Here is a 14,676-nt window from a genome sequence, read left to right on the forward strand (position 1 = left end):
CTTTTGGGGCCTGAGTGAGAAACGAGCTATTCATTCCAAGTTAAATTTTGAATGAAACCTTCTTCATGCTTTCTTTTTGACCTACCCCCCCACTCCCCAATTTTTTAAAAACCCTTGCAGGGGAAGAAAGGTGGGGAGTGGTGCCCACTCCAAGACTACTTTAACGTGGAAGGGTGCTGGGAATTTTTTTGGTGATTGTTTTCCAAAAACCTTTCTATTGCCTGCTGTATGGTATTATATATACAGCCAAATTTGAAGCTCAAAAGATCAGGGTGAAGTCTTTATTCATCGGGTTATACAAATGTCCCACACTCCCCAGATGATGGGTTCCAGGGTTTAGATGGAAAGAGCCTAGAGGAGAGGCTGGAGAGAGGGTTTGGGAGGTGAAAGGGGCAGGCTGGCGAGGTCTGCTGGACTCTAGACTTCAGTAGCGCGTGGGCATGGTCCAGGTAATGAAAGCACACCAGCCTGACCTCGGGAAATTATCCAGATCTGCTGGTTCCTGAGTCCTGAGAGTTCACAGCAGAGAATTGCCATATTAGATTGTTCAGCCACCTGATGACATGGGTATAGCCTCCATCTCTCACATTTTATATCAACCTTCCTCCTCCCTTTGGTACTCAAAAAATATACATTTAATCAAATGAACTGTGCAACCCCAGACTCAACTGTCTCACAGTGCGCCGGAGTTTTCCTCTGCAGCTTTTGAAATAAGAACCCCTGTTCCCTGTTCATCATCCGGCTAGTGCAGCTGAGACTGTTGCACATGTGCTGAAGTGTGTTGCTGGGTGTTGTCACCGGTTCATTTGAAATGTTTCCATTTCATTTATTCTTTATGCGAAAATGTACCCCAGGGGAGAAGGTGTCCTAGAGTCTCTAATGTTTGCCTTTGGTTTTGGAACTGCTGGCTAATGTGTGTCATCTCTGTCTCTCTTCCCCTGATACCAGCCTGGCTGGGAAGAAAGGATTCACTTGGACGGCCGGACGTTTTACATTGACCACAGTGAGTAGGCACTGTTGGGGGCATGTAGGTGGGGGCGAGGGTGCCTCGGCTGTGGCCGTGACAGCTGTGTCGTCTTACTGTCCGTCTAGGCAGCCAGGTGTTGTGTGGCGAGGACGACCCCCGAGCCTCAGTGCCCTCGTACGGTACTGTCCATGCCCCGCCTTCGCTTAGAGCAGCCATCCCAGTTTGGCCTTGTGACCTATTAACTTTTTTTTCAGTTAAAAATTTTTTTCCGATTGATGACCCCTTGACTTTTGCGCTTTTAATAAATATACTCTGGTAATAGAAAATAAGAAGAGAAGTGATGATCAGGTCAGAAATCTATGGAATGAGGAGTGCTTGAAGCAGCAGTCACGTTTTTTTAAACTCTGCCTTCAGGGGTCTCCTGGCAAGACACCCACTCTGACTTATTTTCTATTCACAGCATGTTTCCCTGCGCCCAGCACACTAATACATACGCAGTTCTTTTCTTGAAATTGTAGTACATTTGCTGCAGACAATTTGCTCCAGCTCCTGTGAATAAACGTGTGGTGTCTTGTGCCAACTAAAAGTTAAACTAATAAAGGTTTGCTTTCAGGCATTAGGTTTGTGGGGTTTTTTTTTTCCCCTGTTGGAGTGTTTTTCCATGGGATCATATTAGTATATCCCTTAAACCTTCTGAAAAATGTATGTTAAAAAGAAGTCATCAAGTAGATTTAAAGTTCATGTATATGTGTGATCTTGACAGTATTTTGATCTTTGTTTTCATTTGGTTCACAAATGTGAGCATTAAGTCTGCACCAGGTTGCCTAGCCTCACATTTTCTTCAGTTCAGTTGCTCAGTCGTGTCCGACTATTTGTGACCCCAGGGACTGCAGCACGCCAGGCTTCCCTGTCCATCACCAACTCCCAGAGCTTAGTCAAACTCATGCCCATCACGTAATTGATGCCATCCAACCTTCTCATCCTCTGTCGTCCCCTTCTCCTCCTGCCTTCAATCTTTCCCAGCATCAGGGTCTTTTCCAGTGAGTCAGCTCTTTGCATCAGGTGGCCAAAGTATTGGAGTTTCAGCTTCAGCATCAGTCCTTCCAATGAATATTCAGAGCTGGTTTCCTTTAGGGATGGACTGGTTGGATCTCCCTGCAGCCCAAGGGACTCTCAAGTGTCTTCTCCAACACCACAGTTCAAAAACTTCAATTCTTTGATACTCAGCTTTCTTTATAGTCCAGCTCTCACATCCATACATGACTACTGGAAAAACCATAGCCTTGACTAGACAGCCCTTTGTCAGCAAAGTAATGTCTCTGCTTTTTAATATGCTGTCTAGGTTGGTCATAGCTTTTCTTCCAAGGAACAAGCATCTTTTAATTGCAGCCTTGAAATTGCAGTGAATCTGCAGTGATTTTGGAGCCCAAGAAAATGAAAGTCTGTCACTGTTTCCATTGTTTCCCCATCTATTTGCCATGAAGTGATGGGACCAGATGCCATGATCTTATTTTTCTGAATGTTGAGCTTTAAGCCAACTTTTTCACTCTCCTCCTTCACTTTCATCAAGTCTCTCGCGTTTTCTTACCTCACTGCATTGGTCAGTAGAGTACCTTGCTGAGCTGGCTGGGAGGTCTGGCCCGAATCCTCCTGCGAGTGGAGCCTGGCGCTGTCTCAAATCTCAGGTCCTCTTCCTGGGTTCCAAGCCACCCCTGCACTGTAGAGAGGACTTTGCTTTGAGGCACAGGAGTTTGAGGGGTTTTTATCAATCCAATTAAACAAGGAGCCCAACAGTTCAGAATTCAGACAAAATAGTAGAAGTCCTGGATATGTTTAGGGATGTGCCCTTGGTTAAAATTAGATAGTTTAAGGTACATAGGCCTCATTTTTGTCTTTGACCAGTAATAATGCTGACTTTTGCCTACTTCACAGAGTTTTAGTGAGCATAAGATTGCTGTCATAAGTGCTTTAAAATATGTGTGACCTCCCACTTTTCCGCTTAATATTCTATTTATAATTCTGTTGTTTCTTAGCATAACTTGCTTAAAATAGTCACACCCCTTTTACCCACTGAAAACAGAAGACAGTCTTGTTTGCTGTTTTTTCATGGATTACCGTTTCACTTTTCAAAGAGAGGTACGAGTATTAATGACCATTTTATTAAAACAAGGGCTTAACTGATCACACAGACTTGGTCTTTTGCTCAGAAAGGACCTCACACAGCATTGCGGCCATGTTCCGGCTGGTGATCTGATGCCAGGTCAACCTTAAGAGAGCTTGTCCTGATGTCCTGTGAGGCCCCAGGAATAAGAACAGCACAAAGACTCTGATGCTGGGAAGAATTGGGGGCAGGAGGAGAAGGGGACGACAGAGAATGAGGTGGCTGGATGGCATCACTGACTCTATGGACATGAGTTTGAGTGAACTCCGGGAGTTGGTGATGGACAGGGAGGCCTGGTGTGCTGTGGTTCATGGGGTCGCAAAGAGTCGGACACGACTGAGCGACTGAACTGAACTGATCCTGGGCTACATTAGAAATATGAAAAGTCATGGCCTGGTTTTCTGGAGGCGTGCATAGATGTGATGAAGTAAATGCTTGACAAGTGGTGACTCGGCCGGCCAGTGGTGCCAGTGTTGTTAGGAAGTTGATGCCCGTGGTTAGAAAGTGGAGAGAACTTGGCTTGAGAGGCAGCAGCAAAACAGTGCCTCCACCCTAAGGCCTGCCCCCTGCTCCTGTTCGGAGAGGGTGAGGTGAGGTCACTCAGTCGTGTCCGACTCTTTGTGACCCCCATGGACTGTAGCCCACCAGACACCTCTGTCCATGGGATTTTCCAGGCAAGAATACTGGAGTGGGTTGCCATTTCCTTCTCCAGGGGATCTTCCCGACCCAGGAATCAAACCTGTGTCTCCTGCATTGCAGGCAGACGCTTTACTGTCTTGAGCCACCGGGGAAGCCCCTGGTTTGGAGAGGGTGGTCCCTTGCTAAATGCCTAATTCTTAATCAGTCCCTCCAAGCTCGACTCCAACATTCCCGGTTCCTCTTTCCAGACCACACAGCACTTGGGAGCCTCCCCCTCTTAACTCCCGGGACCCAGTCGATAGGATATAGACCACAGACGGAGCCTGGCTGGCCTGAGCTGTGCCAATATGATATTTGCGGCACTAGCGGAGAAGGAAATGGCAACCCAGCCCAGTGTTCCTGCCTGGAGAGTCCCAGGGACGGGGAGCCTGGTGGGCTTCCGTCCGTGGGGTCGCACAGAGTCGGACACAACTGAAGCGACTTAGCAGCAGCAGTGGTAAAGAACCTACCTGCCAATGCTGGAGATAGAAGAGGGGCTCAATCCTTGGGTCGGAAGGATCCCCTGGAGTAGGAAATGGCAACCCACTCCAGTATTCTTTCCTGGAGAATTCCATGGACAAAGGAGCCTGGTGGGCTACCGTCCATGGGGTCACAAAGCATCGGACACGACTGAAGTGGCTTGGCACGCATGCACGTTAGCTGGTAATGTAGCATTTCTGCCATTTCTCCCTAATTTGTCAAGATTTATTCAGTGGGAAGTAATAAGTAGTTACATATCAATGAGACAGAGCTCCATTCATTGCCTTTCTGGGAAAAAAAAAAAAAAAAAGTCTAATCTGAAAAATGCAGCATACCTATTTTCTTTTCAAGACACTTGACCAGGTACTGAGAACCACTACAAAATGGGTTGAATCACCTGGAATTACCTTGCCTTCCAAATCGGTCTCTCTTCCTTAAAACTTCTCCTGGATCTTAGCTCCAACAAAAGGTAGCATCTCACTTTGTTCTGCTGCTGCCCGCAGGAGGGAGACCAGGCCATCCCCACTGCCCCATGTGGCCATGAGAGCAGGCATCCTGTGCGGCGCTCAGAGCCGTCCGCCTTCCACTTCCCTGCGACTCGTGACTGTGCACTGACTGTAGGAGCCAGCAGTGCGCTTGTCTGCTAATTCGTTAGGTTTTTTATTTTCTGCTTCATAACTTCTTGAGAAGTGAGATATATTTAAGATTAAAAATCTTAAAGATTTAATTTCAGAAGAGCATGAACGCTCAATACTAATCTCTTCAGAGTCCATGATTGATTTGGCTGACATTTATCAGATTGGGCTTCCCAGGTGGCTCAGATAGTGAAGAATCTGCCTGCAGTGCAGGAAACCTGGGTTCAATCCCTGGGTCAGGAAGATCCTTTGGAGAAGGGAATGGCTACCCACTCCAATATTCTTGTCAGGAGAACTCCATGGACAGAGGGACCCTGGTGGTCTACACAGTCCGTGGGGTCACAAAGAATGGGACACAGCTGACGGACTGACACTTTCACTTTATCAGATAGTTTGTATGTTTGAAGCCTGGTGTAAAAGGTTAAGGGAAAGTCTTGAACAGAGCCCTACGTCTCTCAGGAATTGTACGGTTCTTCTTAAAGACCTCAGGTGCCCAGGTGCTGAGTACGTGGCCGCCGGCAGCTTGTATATCAACACAGAGCGAGAAGGTGAGATTCCAGGGGCTCTAGGTCTCTTTCAGCCGTGCCATACCCATTGGTGGTGGTGGTGCTTTAGTCGGTAAGTTGTGTCCGACTCTTGTGACCCCATAGGCTGTAGCCTGCCAGGCTCCTCTGTCCATGGGATTCTCCAGGCAAGAATACTGGAGTGGGTTGTCATTCCCTTCTCCCGGGTATCTTCCTGACCCAGGGATCGAACCCAGGTCTCCTGCATCAGGCAGATTCTTTACCATCTGAACCACCAGGGAAAACCGTACCAAACCCATTCAGTTCAGTTCAGTTCAGTTGCTCAGTCGTGTCCGACTCTCCGCGACCCCATGAATCACAGCACGCCAGGCCTCCCTGTCCATCACCAGCTCCCGGAGTACACTCAAACTCATGTCCATTGAGTCAGTGATGCCATCCAGCCATCTCATTCTCTGTCGTCCCCGTCTCCTCCCACCCCCAATCCCTCCCAGTGTCAGAGTCTTTTCCAGTGAGTCAACTCTTCGCATGAGGTGGCCAGAGTATTGGAGTTTCAGCTTCAACGTCAGTCCTTCCAATGAACACCCAGGATTGGTCTCCTTTAGAATGGACTGGTTGGATCTCCTTGCAGTCCAAGGCACTCTCAAGAGTCTGCTCCAACACCACAGTTCAAAAGCATCAATTCTTCGGCAATCAGCTTTCTTCACAGTCCCAACTCTCACATCCATACATGACCACTGGAAAAACCATACCCTTGACTAGACGGACCTTTGTTGGCAAAGTAAAATAGTATCTAAATGGACTAAGTCTCATTCTTCTACTTCATTCTTGCCCCTTGATTTGAAATATTATGGCTCAAAGACAAAAAGCAAGTTTAGGTTCAAACGTTTCAGGACCGAATGGGTAACTGGTCACCGATACTCTTATGTTGATAATTCCTAAGTGCAAAATTGATGATTATGATAACCATACAGAACCGTGTGTGGTTCTGAAAGCTTAGACTGTTTTATAAAGGAGTTTGTTTTCACCATCCACTTTATTTGGTCATTTAAAAAAACCCACACTCCTGCTGCGTGCTGGGAAATGTGTTCAGCAGTGGAGAGGGAGCTGCAGAAATGAGCAGTGTGCGGGCCCTGTCCGCCTTGGGCTCAGCTCAAGTAGTTCGGGAGTGCCAGGAGGTATTTAAGTGCTGCCTTAGGGGAGTGAGCCTGTTCTGTCCTAGTGCTGCGCTCCGGGCGGTGGGGGAAGGGAGACTGCAAGAGAAGGGCCTTGTGGAATGGGTGACTTTTCCAATGGATCCAAAATAATGAGTGCGGTTTAGTCGGGCATGCCCAACAAAGAGAGGTTTCAGGAGGGAGAAAGCAGGTGGCACCGTGATTGGAAAAGCACAGTGGGCTTGCAAGCCGCCGGCGTGCAACAAGCCAGCCTGACACAGGGTCAAGTTCAGCAGGAGCCTCCCAGGGGTGGGGACTCGGGTCCCTTCTGTAGCCAGACGAGAGCACCCAAGGGACTATGCAGAAGGGACTGACGTCGTCAAATTTGTTCTCTAGAAAGAGTCTCTTGGCAGAGCTGTAAAGGAAGCTCTGAACAGGGGTGAGTGAACCTGAGGCCAGGGAAACCTAGAGAGAAGGGCAGGGAGAGGCAAGTGCCCCACAGAGAAGCCTTTTCATCAAGAGGTGGGAACAGTGGGGACCACCATGGTGAAAGGTCGAGGGGATGACGGGGGAGGTGGCCCTTTCGGATTTGCACCAGGAATGGACCGTGATGCTGTTAACAAGGAGGACAAGGTTCTGTGAACCGCTTTGGTGTTGGAAGATTCTGGCTTCAACTCTGGCAGAGTTGGGTTTGAGGGGTTTCCCGTGGGAAATCCAGATGCAGATGTCAAGGATGACAGCTCAGTTCCCATCTGGACAGATCAGGAGTTGTCATGTGTAGGTGGCAGTTCACTTATTTTCTGCTTTGATAATGGTGCCCAGTGTATATCTAGTCCAAGGCAGTTTTTACTTAGCTGTATTTTTCCTTTATTTAGTTTTCTTTTTTCTTGTTCTCCGTCACAATAGCAGCTCTTGCTTTCTGAAAACTTCTATTTTCAAAGTAAGGAACCCAAAAATGCCTTTTACTTCCGTCAGCATTCTCTAAAACATTTGAATATTTCATGTAACTTTTCTACCAAATTGTTAGAATCTGCAATTGTCATGTGCTTTGGTAGCTTTATTTTAATACTTTACCACTGCTCTGGTTACCATACCAGACTTCAAAAAATTCCTGGGATAGTCATTAAAACCAAATATTTTAGTTATTCTTATCAGTCCACTTACTAAGTATACCAGAAATAGAATATTCTTCTCAAACCAGTAATTTCCTTTTTTTAAAGCCAACTTAGGTTTCCTAAAACTCCCCCACCTCCCCTCCCCATATCTTTCATGTGAGTCCATCCCTACCTGCGCCCCCAACACACACAGCAATCCATAAAGTCATTTTAATTAATATCTGCTAAGTCGCTTCAGTCGAGTCCGACTCTTTGTGATACCGTGGACCGTAGTCCGCCAGGCTCCTCTGTTCATGTGAGAAGACTGGAGTGCATTGCCATCTCCTTCTCCAAGGAATCTTCCCCACCCAGGGACTGAACCTGGGTCTCCTGCATTGCAGACAGCTTCTTTACCAGCTGAGCCAAATGCACAGTCACAAATCCCAAGTGACCCAGGTAGTGGCTTTGTCTCCACCTTCACCACTGAAACGGTGGTGTAGGTGCCTCTGACCGGTCTCGTTGACACTGACTCATTTGGGACAAAGAACCACTTCTCTGCAGCTTGGCCATAAGGGAATCTTTTCTCTGGCATCCTCCTCTGCTGTATTTAATTCTCATTTTTTCAGCTTGCCTTAGCTGTTTTGATTTTTGTGTGCATCTGAGTGAAACATGTAATGGATTATCCATTCATTCAGCGTAGGATTTTCATCAAAAGCAGTTTGCAACAGCATAAATAAATGGAATAGTATTTGAAATGAGAAAAAAATCATGTCTCCATGTTAACTTTTGGGAGACTAAGACTTCTTATGCCTTTTTAAAAATTAAATAAAAATCAAGATCAAGTTATAAATCCTTGAAGGAACAGGGGTTTATAATTGAAATTCCAGCAGATTATTTGCCAAAGAGTGTGAATAAATGGTTGTACTTTAGTTGTGCATTTTTGACTGATTGTTTTTAACTAGACAGTATCAGAGGTGCCTATTGTTCTGTTCTAACCCTGAAATACTAAGCTATTTACCTTTGGGGGTCAGGATGGGGAATTGGGCAGCTTTTGGAAAATCCAGAAATAATTTTTTCTAAAACATTTTTCATATGAAATAGATTTGAATTAATCAGCCTTTTTATTTCTTTTTAATATTTTCAGATAGCAAAATTACTCAGTGGGAAGACCCAAGACTGCAGAACCCTGCTATTACTGGTCCGGTCAGTATTCTAAAGCTCTGACTCTTCAGTATAATATTTTGGTTGCAGCTAAGCACATATTTCTTGTATATTTGTGCCTACCTTGATACCAGGGGCCTGACTGGTGTCCTTGAGAAATTTAACATCACTCCCATCTCCTCCTTCCTGTAATTTCCGGATGAGAAAGTGATTGCTGCATTTGCCTTTTCACAGAGCTTTCAATATAAAGGAAGAGAACATGATTTACTAGCGGTAACAAAACTTAGCATTCTCTTTTGTGTTTTGTAAGAGGGTAGATTAAAATACAACCAAAATGTCCTCCCTTCCTTTTTATATGAAGCAAAACCTGGTCCTGGGTTTGTAGTTTTGACATTTCTTGAGGCCACGGGTAGTATATGCATGCTAACAAATTTAAATTGGATTCTGAATCTCTTCCAGCTCTAAAAGTCTGCAGAGGCGTGGGTGAGATTGTAGCTGAGCTTCAGAGCTGGTAGAGTTAAGAATCCTTATCTCTGCTGACCCACTAATAGTCCCCTCATGTACGTTCATCAGGAAGATAGTCTGCCTGTCACTCAACAGTTAGAAAGTACCTGGTTTCAGACACCTGGGCAGAGTCTGGAATGGGCCACAATGATTACAGGGAATGTACCAGTCTTTTGTCAGTGGTTACATAAGTACAAGGAGAGACTCTTGAAACTGGAGGAACCATGCTGGAGAAGATTACAAACTGGGGAATCTTTTAAAAACTGGAGGAGCTAAAGGAAGTAAAGTTAGTTACATTGAGTGCTAAGAGGCCAATAAGTGTATTTCAGATGCCAGTTTTGGGGACATCACTAGTAACCTGTTGTTTAAGGGTTCGCCTTCAGTACGGGGGGTGCAGGGTCAGTTCCTGGCTGGGGAGCTGAGATCCCACGTGGTTTCAAGACCAAACAACCAAAACATATAACAAATTCAATAAAATCTTTTAAAATGGTCCACATCAAAAAATTATTTTTAATACTAGTTTTGTGACTTTAATCTGATTCAGTTCAAATCACGTTTTGAATTCTATGTCCATTTGAAAACTTAGATGATAATACAGGGCAAATGCACCTTGATGCCTGACTTCCCTTTAGCTACTTGTTGGATTTGTTCTGCTGCTTTGCTGCTGGTTCATGCAGAATGCCTAATAATACCTGTGTCAAAACAGACATCAGCTACTCTTCATGTAGTTTAACAAACACCTGCCTTACTGCCATGGGTTCCTTTTGATATAGTCACAGTCACAGTAAGTCAGAGTAGTAGTTTCCCTTCTCCATCATGAGAAACAAGGTAAATTCAAGAAACGATGCTGTTTTTCAAGCAGCAGAGGACTTTTGACGTAATTCTGAAGCCTTTGAACTATCAGTTACTAGTCATCTGTTTTCATGCAACTTTGTTATTTCTTATTCATTACTATTGGAAATTATTTAGCATCATAAATCCAGATAGATTTGCCATGAGGAAAGATCTTTGTTTCTTTATTTTCTAATAAAAGAGATTTGTTCACTCTTTGAATTATAGGTCATGGTATCTCTCTCAGTGAGAGCATGTGTATTTAGGTAATTGTCACCTTAGGGTAGATAAGTGATTTTTGTTTTAATTCAGTTCCCAATTTTGGGGAATTTCCACAATGATTTCGTTCTGTCCTTAGCTCATAAATTATTTGACATAAATTTTAGTTTCTAAGAGTTTGGGAGGGTTTTTACCTCTTTCTTACTAATTATGGTCAGAGAATATTGTCTGTGGAATATTGTTAGATATCTGAAACTTCTTTGAAGGCTTGACCATTTTTTTGTTACTGTTCTTTTTGTATTTGAAAAGAATGTATATTCTGTCTTTACTGGGTATAGAGTTCTTTATATGCCTGTTAGGTCACGTCTGTGGTGTTCAAAGTATCCATTTCCTTCATGGCTTTTTTCCTGGCTTTCAAGTGTCATCGAGTCAGCGGGTCAGAACCTCTCATGGCTTTCTCAGTCACTGTGTTCACTCTGCTCCACTAGTATTTGTTTAATGTATCTTTCCTGTCTCTTTTTACTTTCTGCTGGACTGATAGAGCAGTCTTTATTTTCTCTCATTTTCTGTACTTGGAAGTTGTATCTTCTATTTCTGTTCTTTTGGTGCTCACATTAAAACTTTTAACCAACATACTTAATGTCAGAATTAATCACCTGCTCTCTCTCTTCCTGGATAATATACAACTTTGGGGAACTTTCGTGCTGTTCTCCTAAAAAGAAATGATGCAAATGAACTTACTTACAAAACAAAAACAGACTCACAGACTTAGAGAACAAACTTATGGTTGCCCAGGGGAAGATACAGTTAGGGAGTTTGGAGTGCACATATACACACTGCTGTATTTAAAATGGATAACCAACTCGGACCTACTATATAACACGGGGAACTCTGCTTAATATTTTGTGGCAGACTGAAGGGGAAGAGAGTTTGGGGGAAAACGGATACTTGTATATGTATGACTGAGTCCCTGTGCTGTTCACCTGAAATGACAAAAGCATTGGTAATCAGCTATCAGTTCAGTTCAGTTCAGTCGCTCAGTCGTGTCCGACTCTCCGCGACTCCATGAATCACAGCTATACCTTAATATAAACTAAAAAAATTGTTTAAAGTGCTGTTCTTCTCAGTCTCACTTTCCGTTGTTCAAAGGAATTTTAAAACTACGTTATCTTTAAACTTGCCAAATGAAAGTGAAAGTCGCTCAGTCATGTCCAACTCTCTGACCCCACGGACTATACAGTCCATGGAGTTCCCCAGGCCAGAATGCTAGAGTGGGTAGCTGTTCCCTTCTCCAGGGGATCTTCCCAACCCAGGGGTCAAACCCAGGTCTCCCGCATTGCAGGCGGATTCTTTACCAGCTGAGCTACCAGGGAAGCAGCAAAAACTTGCCAAATAATTAACTTTTTTTTTCTTTTTAACTGTCAGTGTTTGTTTGATTTACTTATATGTAATCAAATTTCTTTGCCAAACCTTGGTTTTTGCATTTACTCTTTTCCAGGTTAAGTTTTCTCCTTAATGAAGTTTAACCTCTAGTTCATGATTCTAAAACTAGCCTATAGATCAACAGCGTCAGAACCATTCAGAAACTTATTAGAAATGCACATTTTGAGGTCCTAACCCAGACCTACTGAAAATCAGCAACTCTGGTGTGGGCCCTGCAGTCTATATTTTAACACACCCCCCGCCCAAGGATTCTCATGCCCACCCAAGTTTGAGAACTTCTGCTCTGTCAGCAATTTCAGCGACAGTGTGAGAGAGAAGGCGCTTACCTACCTGTCTGTCAAATGATAGTTTAGCTGACTATAGAATTCTTGCTCAACAGTTACTTTCCTTCAGTACTTTGAAGTTGTTTTTTTTCTCTTCCAGCCTCCATAACTGATGATGAGAAGTTTGTTGTCAGTCTGATTGTTATTTTTTGATGAGTAAATCTCTCTTTTCTCCAGTGATTTTTAATTTTTCTGTCTTTAATTTTCTATAATTTTACTATCATGAATTTAAGTGTAGGTTTCTTTTTATTTATTTTACTTCGGATTTATCGTGATTCTTCCTCGTGGGGATTGCGTCTTTCCTTTATCTGGGAAAGTTCCCTGCAGTTATTCCTTTGCGTATTGCACCTTTTCCATTTTTATTATCTGTATCAGTAACTTGGTATTTGATTCAGTTTCATATTCTGTCTTATTTCTGAGCTTGTCCATCTTCTGTCTGTCTTACTGCCATATTGCAGGCTCAGCTCTCCCAGTTTATTACCTTTTAAGCTTCTTATCATCTGCTGTCTTATCAGTTCATCATGTCTGTTATTTCAGTGACTGGGTTTAATTGCTCAAAGTTCTCTTTGATCTTTTTTAATTTGCTTGGCCTTTTTAGTTACTCTTATTCTGTCCTGTTCTTTGCTTTTATTTATTTTTCTACCCATACTTGCAGCTTTTAAATCATTCTTAGGATACTTATTTCATAGCCTCTTTTATTGTTATCTCTGCTCTAGTGGTGTTAAATCTCCCGCTTGTCGTGTCTGTAGACCCCTCTCAGTGGTAGGTGATTGTCTAGTTCAGTGTATAGTTTGTTTTTACGTGTGTGTGCTCTCGTTTTTTATCTCACGGGCCTTTCGTGTGTCCTGAACTGTGCTCACTGTTGCCGCCTGGTCTGTCTTTGTGCCCCCTTCGTTGCTGTGGCTGTGGGCCTCACACGCATCTGGTGTGGAGGCTGGAGTCTGAGTTTATCAGAGGTCTGGGTTTGACTGCTGTTTTTCTCCCAGTTGTGACCCTGGACGGAAGGTAAGCTTCCTCGCAACTTCCCCAGGCCTGTGGATAGAATTTTCCTGTATGCTTCTCCGATGAGGGGCTTGTGCAGGGAGCCCTGTTCTCATGCCCTGGGTCATACAGAATGTGGGCCGTGTTCTGTGTCCCTATATGAGGATTAAAAACTTAAGCCCAAGCTCCAAGGCTGGGTCCAAACCCCAGTTCTCTAATTTTGAGTCTTTCTGCCTATCTGGTACCTAGAGTTTCTCTCTTTTTCCCAAGTTTTAAAAATATCTACATATTGGGGGAGAGGGGACCCTTCTTTGACATTACTGTGATTCAGTGTGCTCTTGGTATGCTAAGCATCACCATTAAAGGCCCTGGAAACGTGAAGTGCGGTTCATACTTGCTTCTCTCAAGAACACTACCTCATGCTTGTGTAACGCTTTGTACTTGTTCAAGAACTTTATGCAACCAACTGCTTTGAAACTCACAGCAATCCCCTCAGGATGGTAGGGAAGAAGTTGTGATTCCCAGCTTTTCAGAAGCTACTTGTGTTGCTGAAAATTAGTCTGTGTCAGCATCCAGGCCGGAGCCTCAGCTCTCCTGGCCCTACCGACGCCTCTGTGTCAGGCCCGGACCCTTCTCTGCCAGGAGCTCCATTGTCAGTAGAGGACAATGATGGCATGCAAATACCTGGAACCCACTTACACAGTGTCAGATTTTCAATTTCTTCAAAACAGAAAGCTTATTTAATAGAGGGTAGCTTTCCAAGCCACTCCAGTACTCTTGCCTAGAAAATCCCATGGATGGAGGAGCCTGGTAGGCTGCAGTTCGTGGGGTCGCTAAGGGTCGGACACGACTGAGCGAGTTCACTTCCACTTTTCACTTTCACACATTGGAGAAGGAAATGGCAACCCACTCCAGTGTTCTTGCCGGGAGAATTCCAGGGACGGGGGAGCCTGGTGGGCTTCTGTCTATGGGGTCACACAGAGTCGGACACGACTGAAGTGACTTAGCAGCAGCAGCAGCAGCAGCAGCTTTAATCAACAGATACCTTCATTTTTTAAATAGGCTTATTTAAAAGTTACATTGTGTATAAGAAAATAAGATGCCAGATTTTCATGAGAGAGTAAATAATTTGGCCTGTCTGATACAAGAAATGTAATTCTCTTCAGAGGTTGCAGTGAATGGATGTCTTTATCCTGGTATGTTGTTGGAATCTTTTTAGGAGAAGGATATAAAAAGCCATTATAAGAATGACCCCTAGAGAGAAAATACGAGTATTAGACTAACAGGAAGATTTCTTAGCTTTTATGCACCATCTCCTCAGAAGAAGAAAGGCCAGAAATATCTCAGCACTGATTTCCACCCACAGCTAGTCAGCAGCTAGCAGATTATAAGCCAGACAGGGGTGGAGGTACCATGGACTGGGGGCAAAACTTTGAAATACATTCCTTAGGAAACTTGTCATTTAAGACTGTCGGACTTGGATACACATTGATGAATGTTCAAGCCTTTTTTCAGTGTTTTCAG

The 14,676-nt window shown here is 44.1% G+C and overlaps 1 protein-coding gene across 15 annotated transcripts in view; it reads left to right on the forward strand.

Moving 5' to 3' along the window:
- Positions 1-14,676, forward strand: part of NEDD4L (NEDD4 like E3 ubiquitin protein ligase) — a 368,536-nt gene that overhangs the window by 323,915 nt on the left and 29,945 nt on the right. For 9 of the 15 annotated variants that reach the window (XM_088833450.1, XM_088833451.1, XM_088833448.1 and 6 more), the window contains 3 exons: positions 949-1,003; positions 1,093-1,146; positions 8,835-8,893. In XM_088833450.1, the coding sequence (XP_088689576.1) occupies positions 949-1,003; positions 1,093-1,146; positions 8,835-8,893 (168 nt within the window). The remainder of the gene's footprint in view (positions 1-948; positions 1,004-1,092; positions 1,147-8,834; positions 8,894-14,676) is intronic. The other 6 variants (XM_088833453.1, XM_088833454.1, XM_088833452.1 and 3 more) reach the window with 1 other exon arrangement.

The sequence above is a fragment of the Moschus berezovskii genome, chromosome 28 (genome assembly GCF_049115385.1).
Source record: "Moschus berezovskii isolate FMDL1 chromosome 28, NW_MosBer_1.0, whole genome shotgun sequence".
Lineage (NCBI taxonomy): Eukaryota > Metazoa > Chordata > Mammalia > Artiodactyla > Moschidae > Moschus > Moschus berezovskii.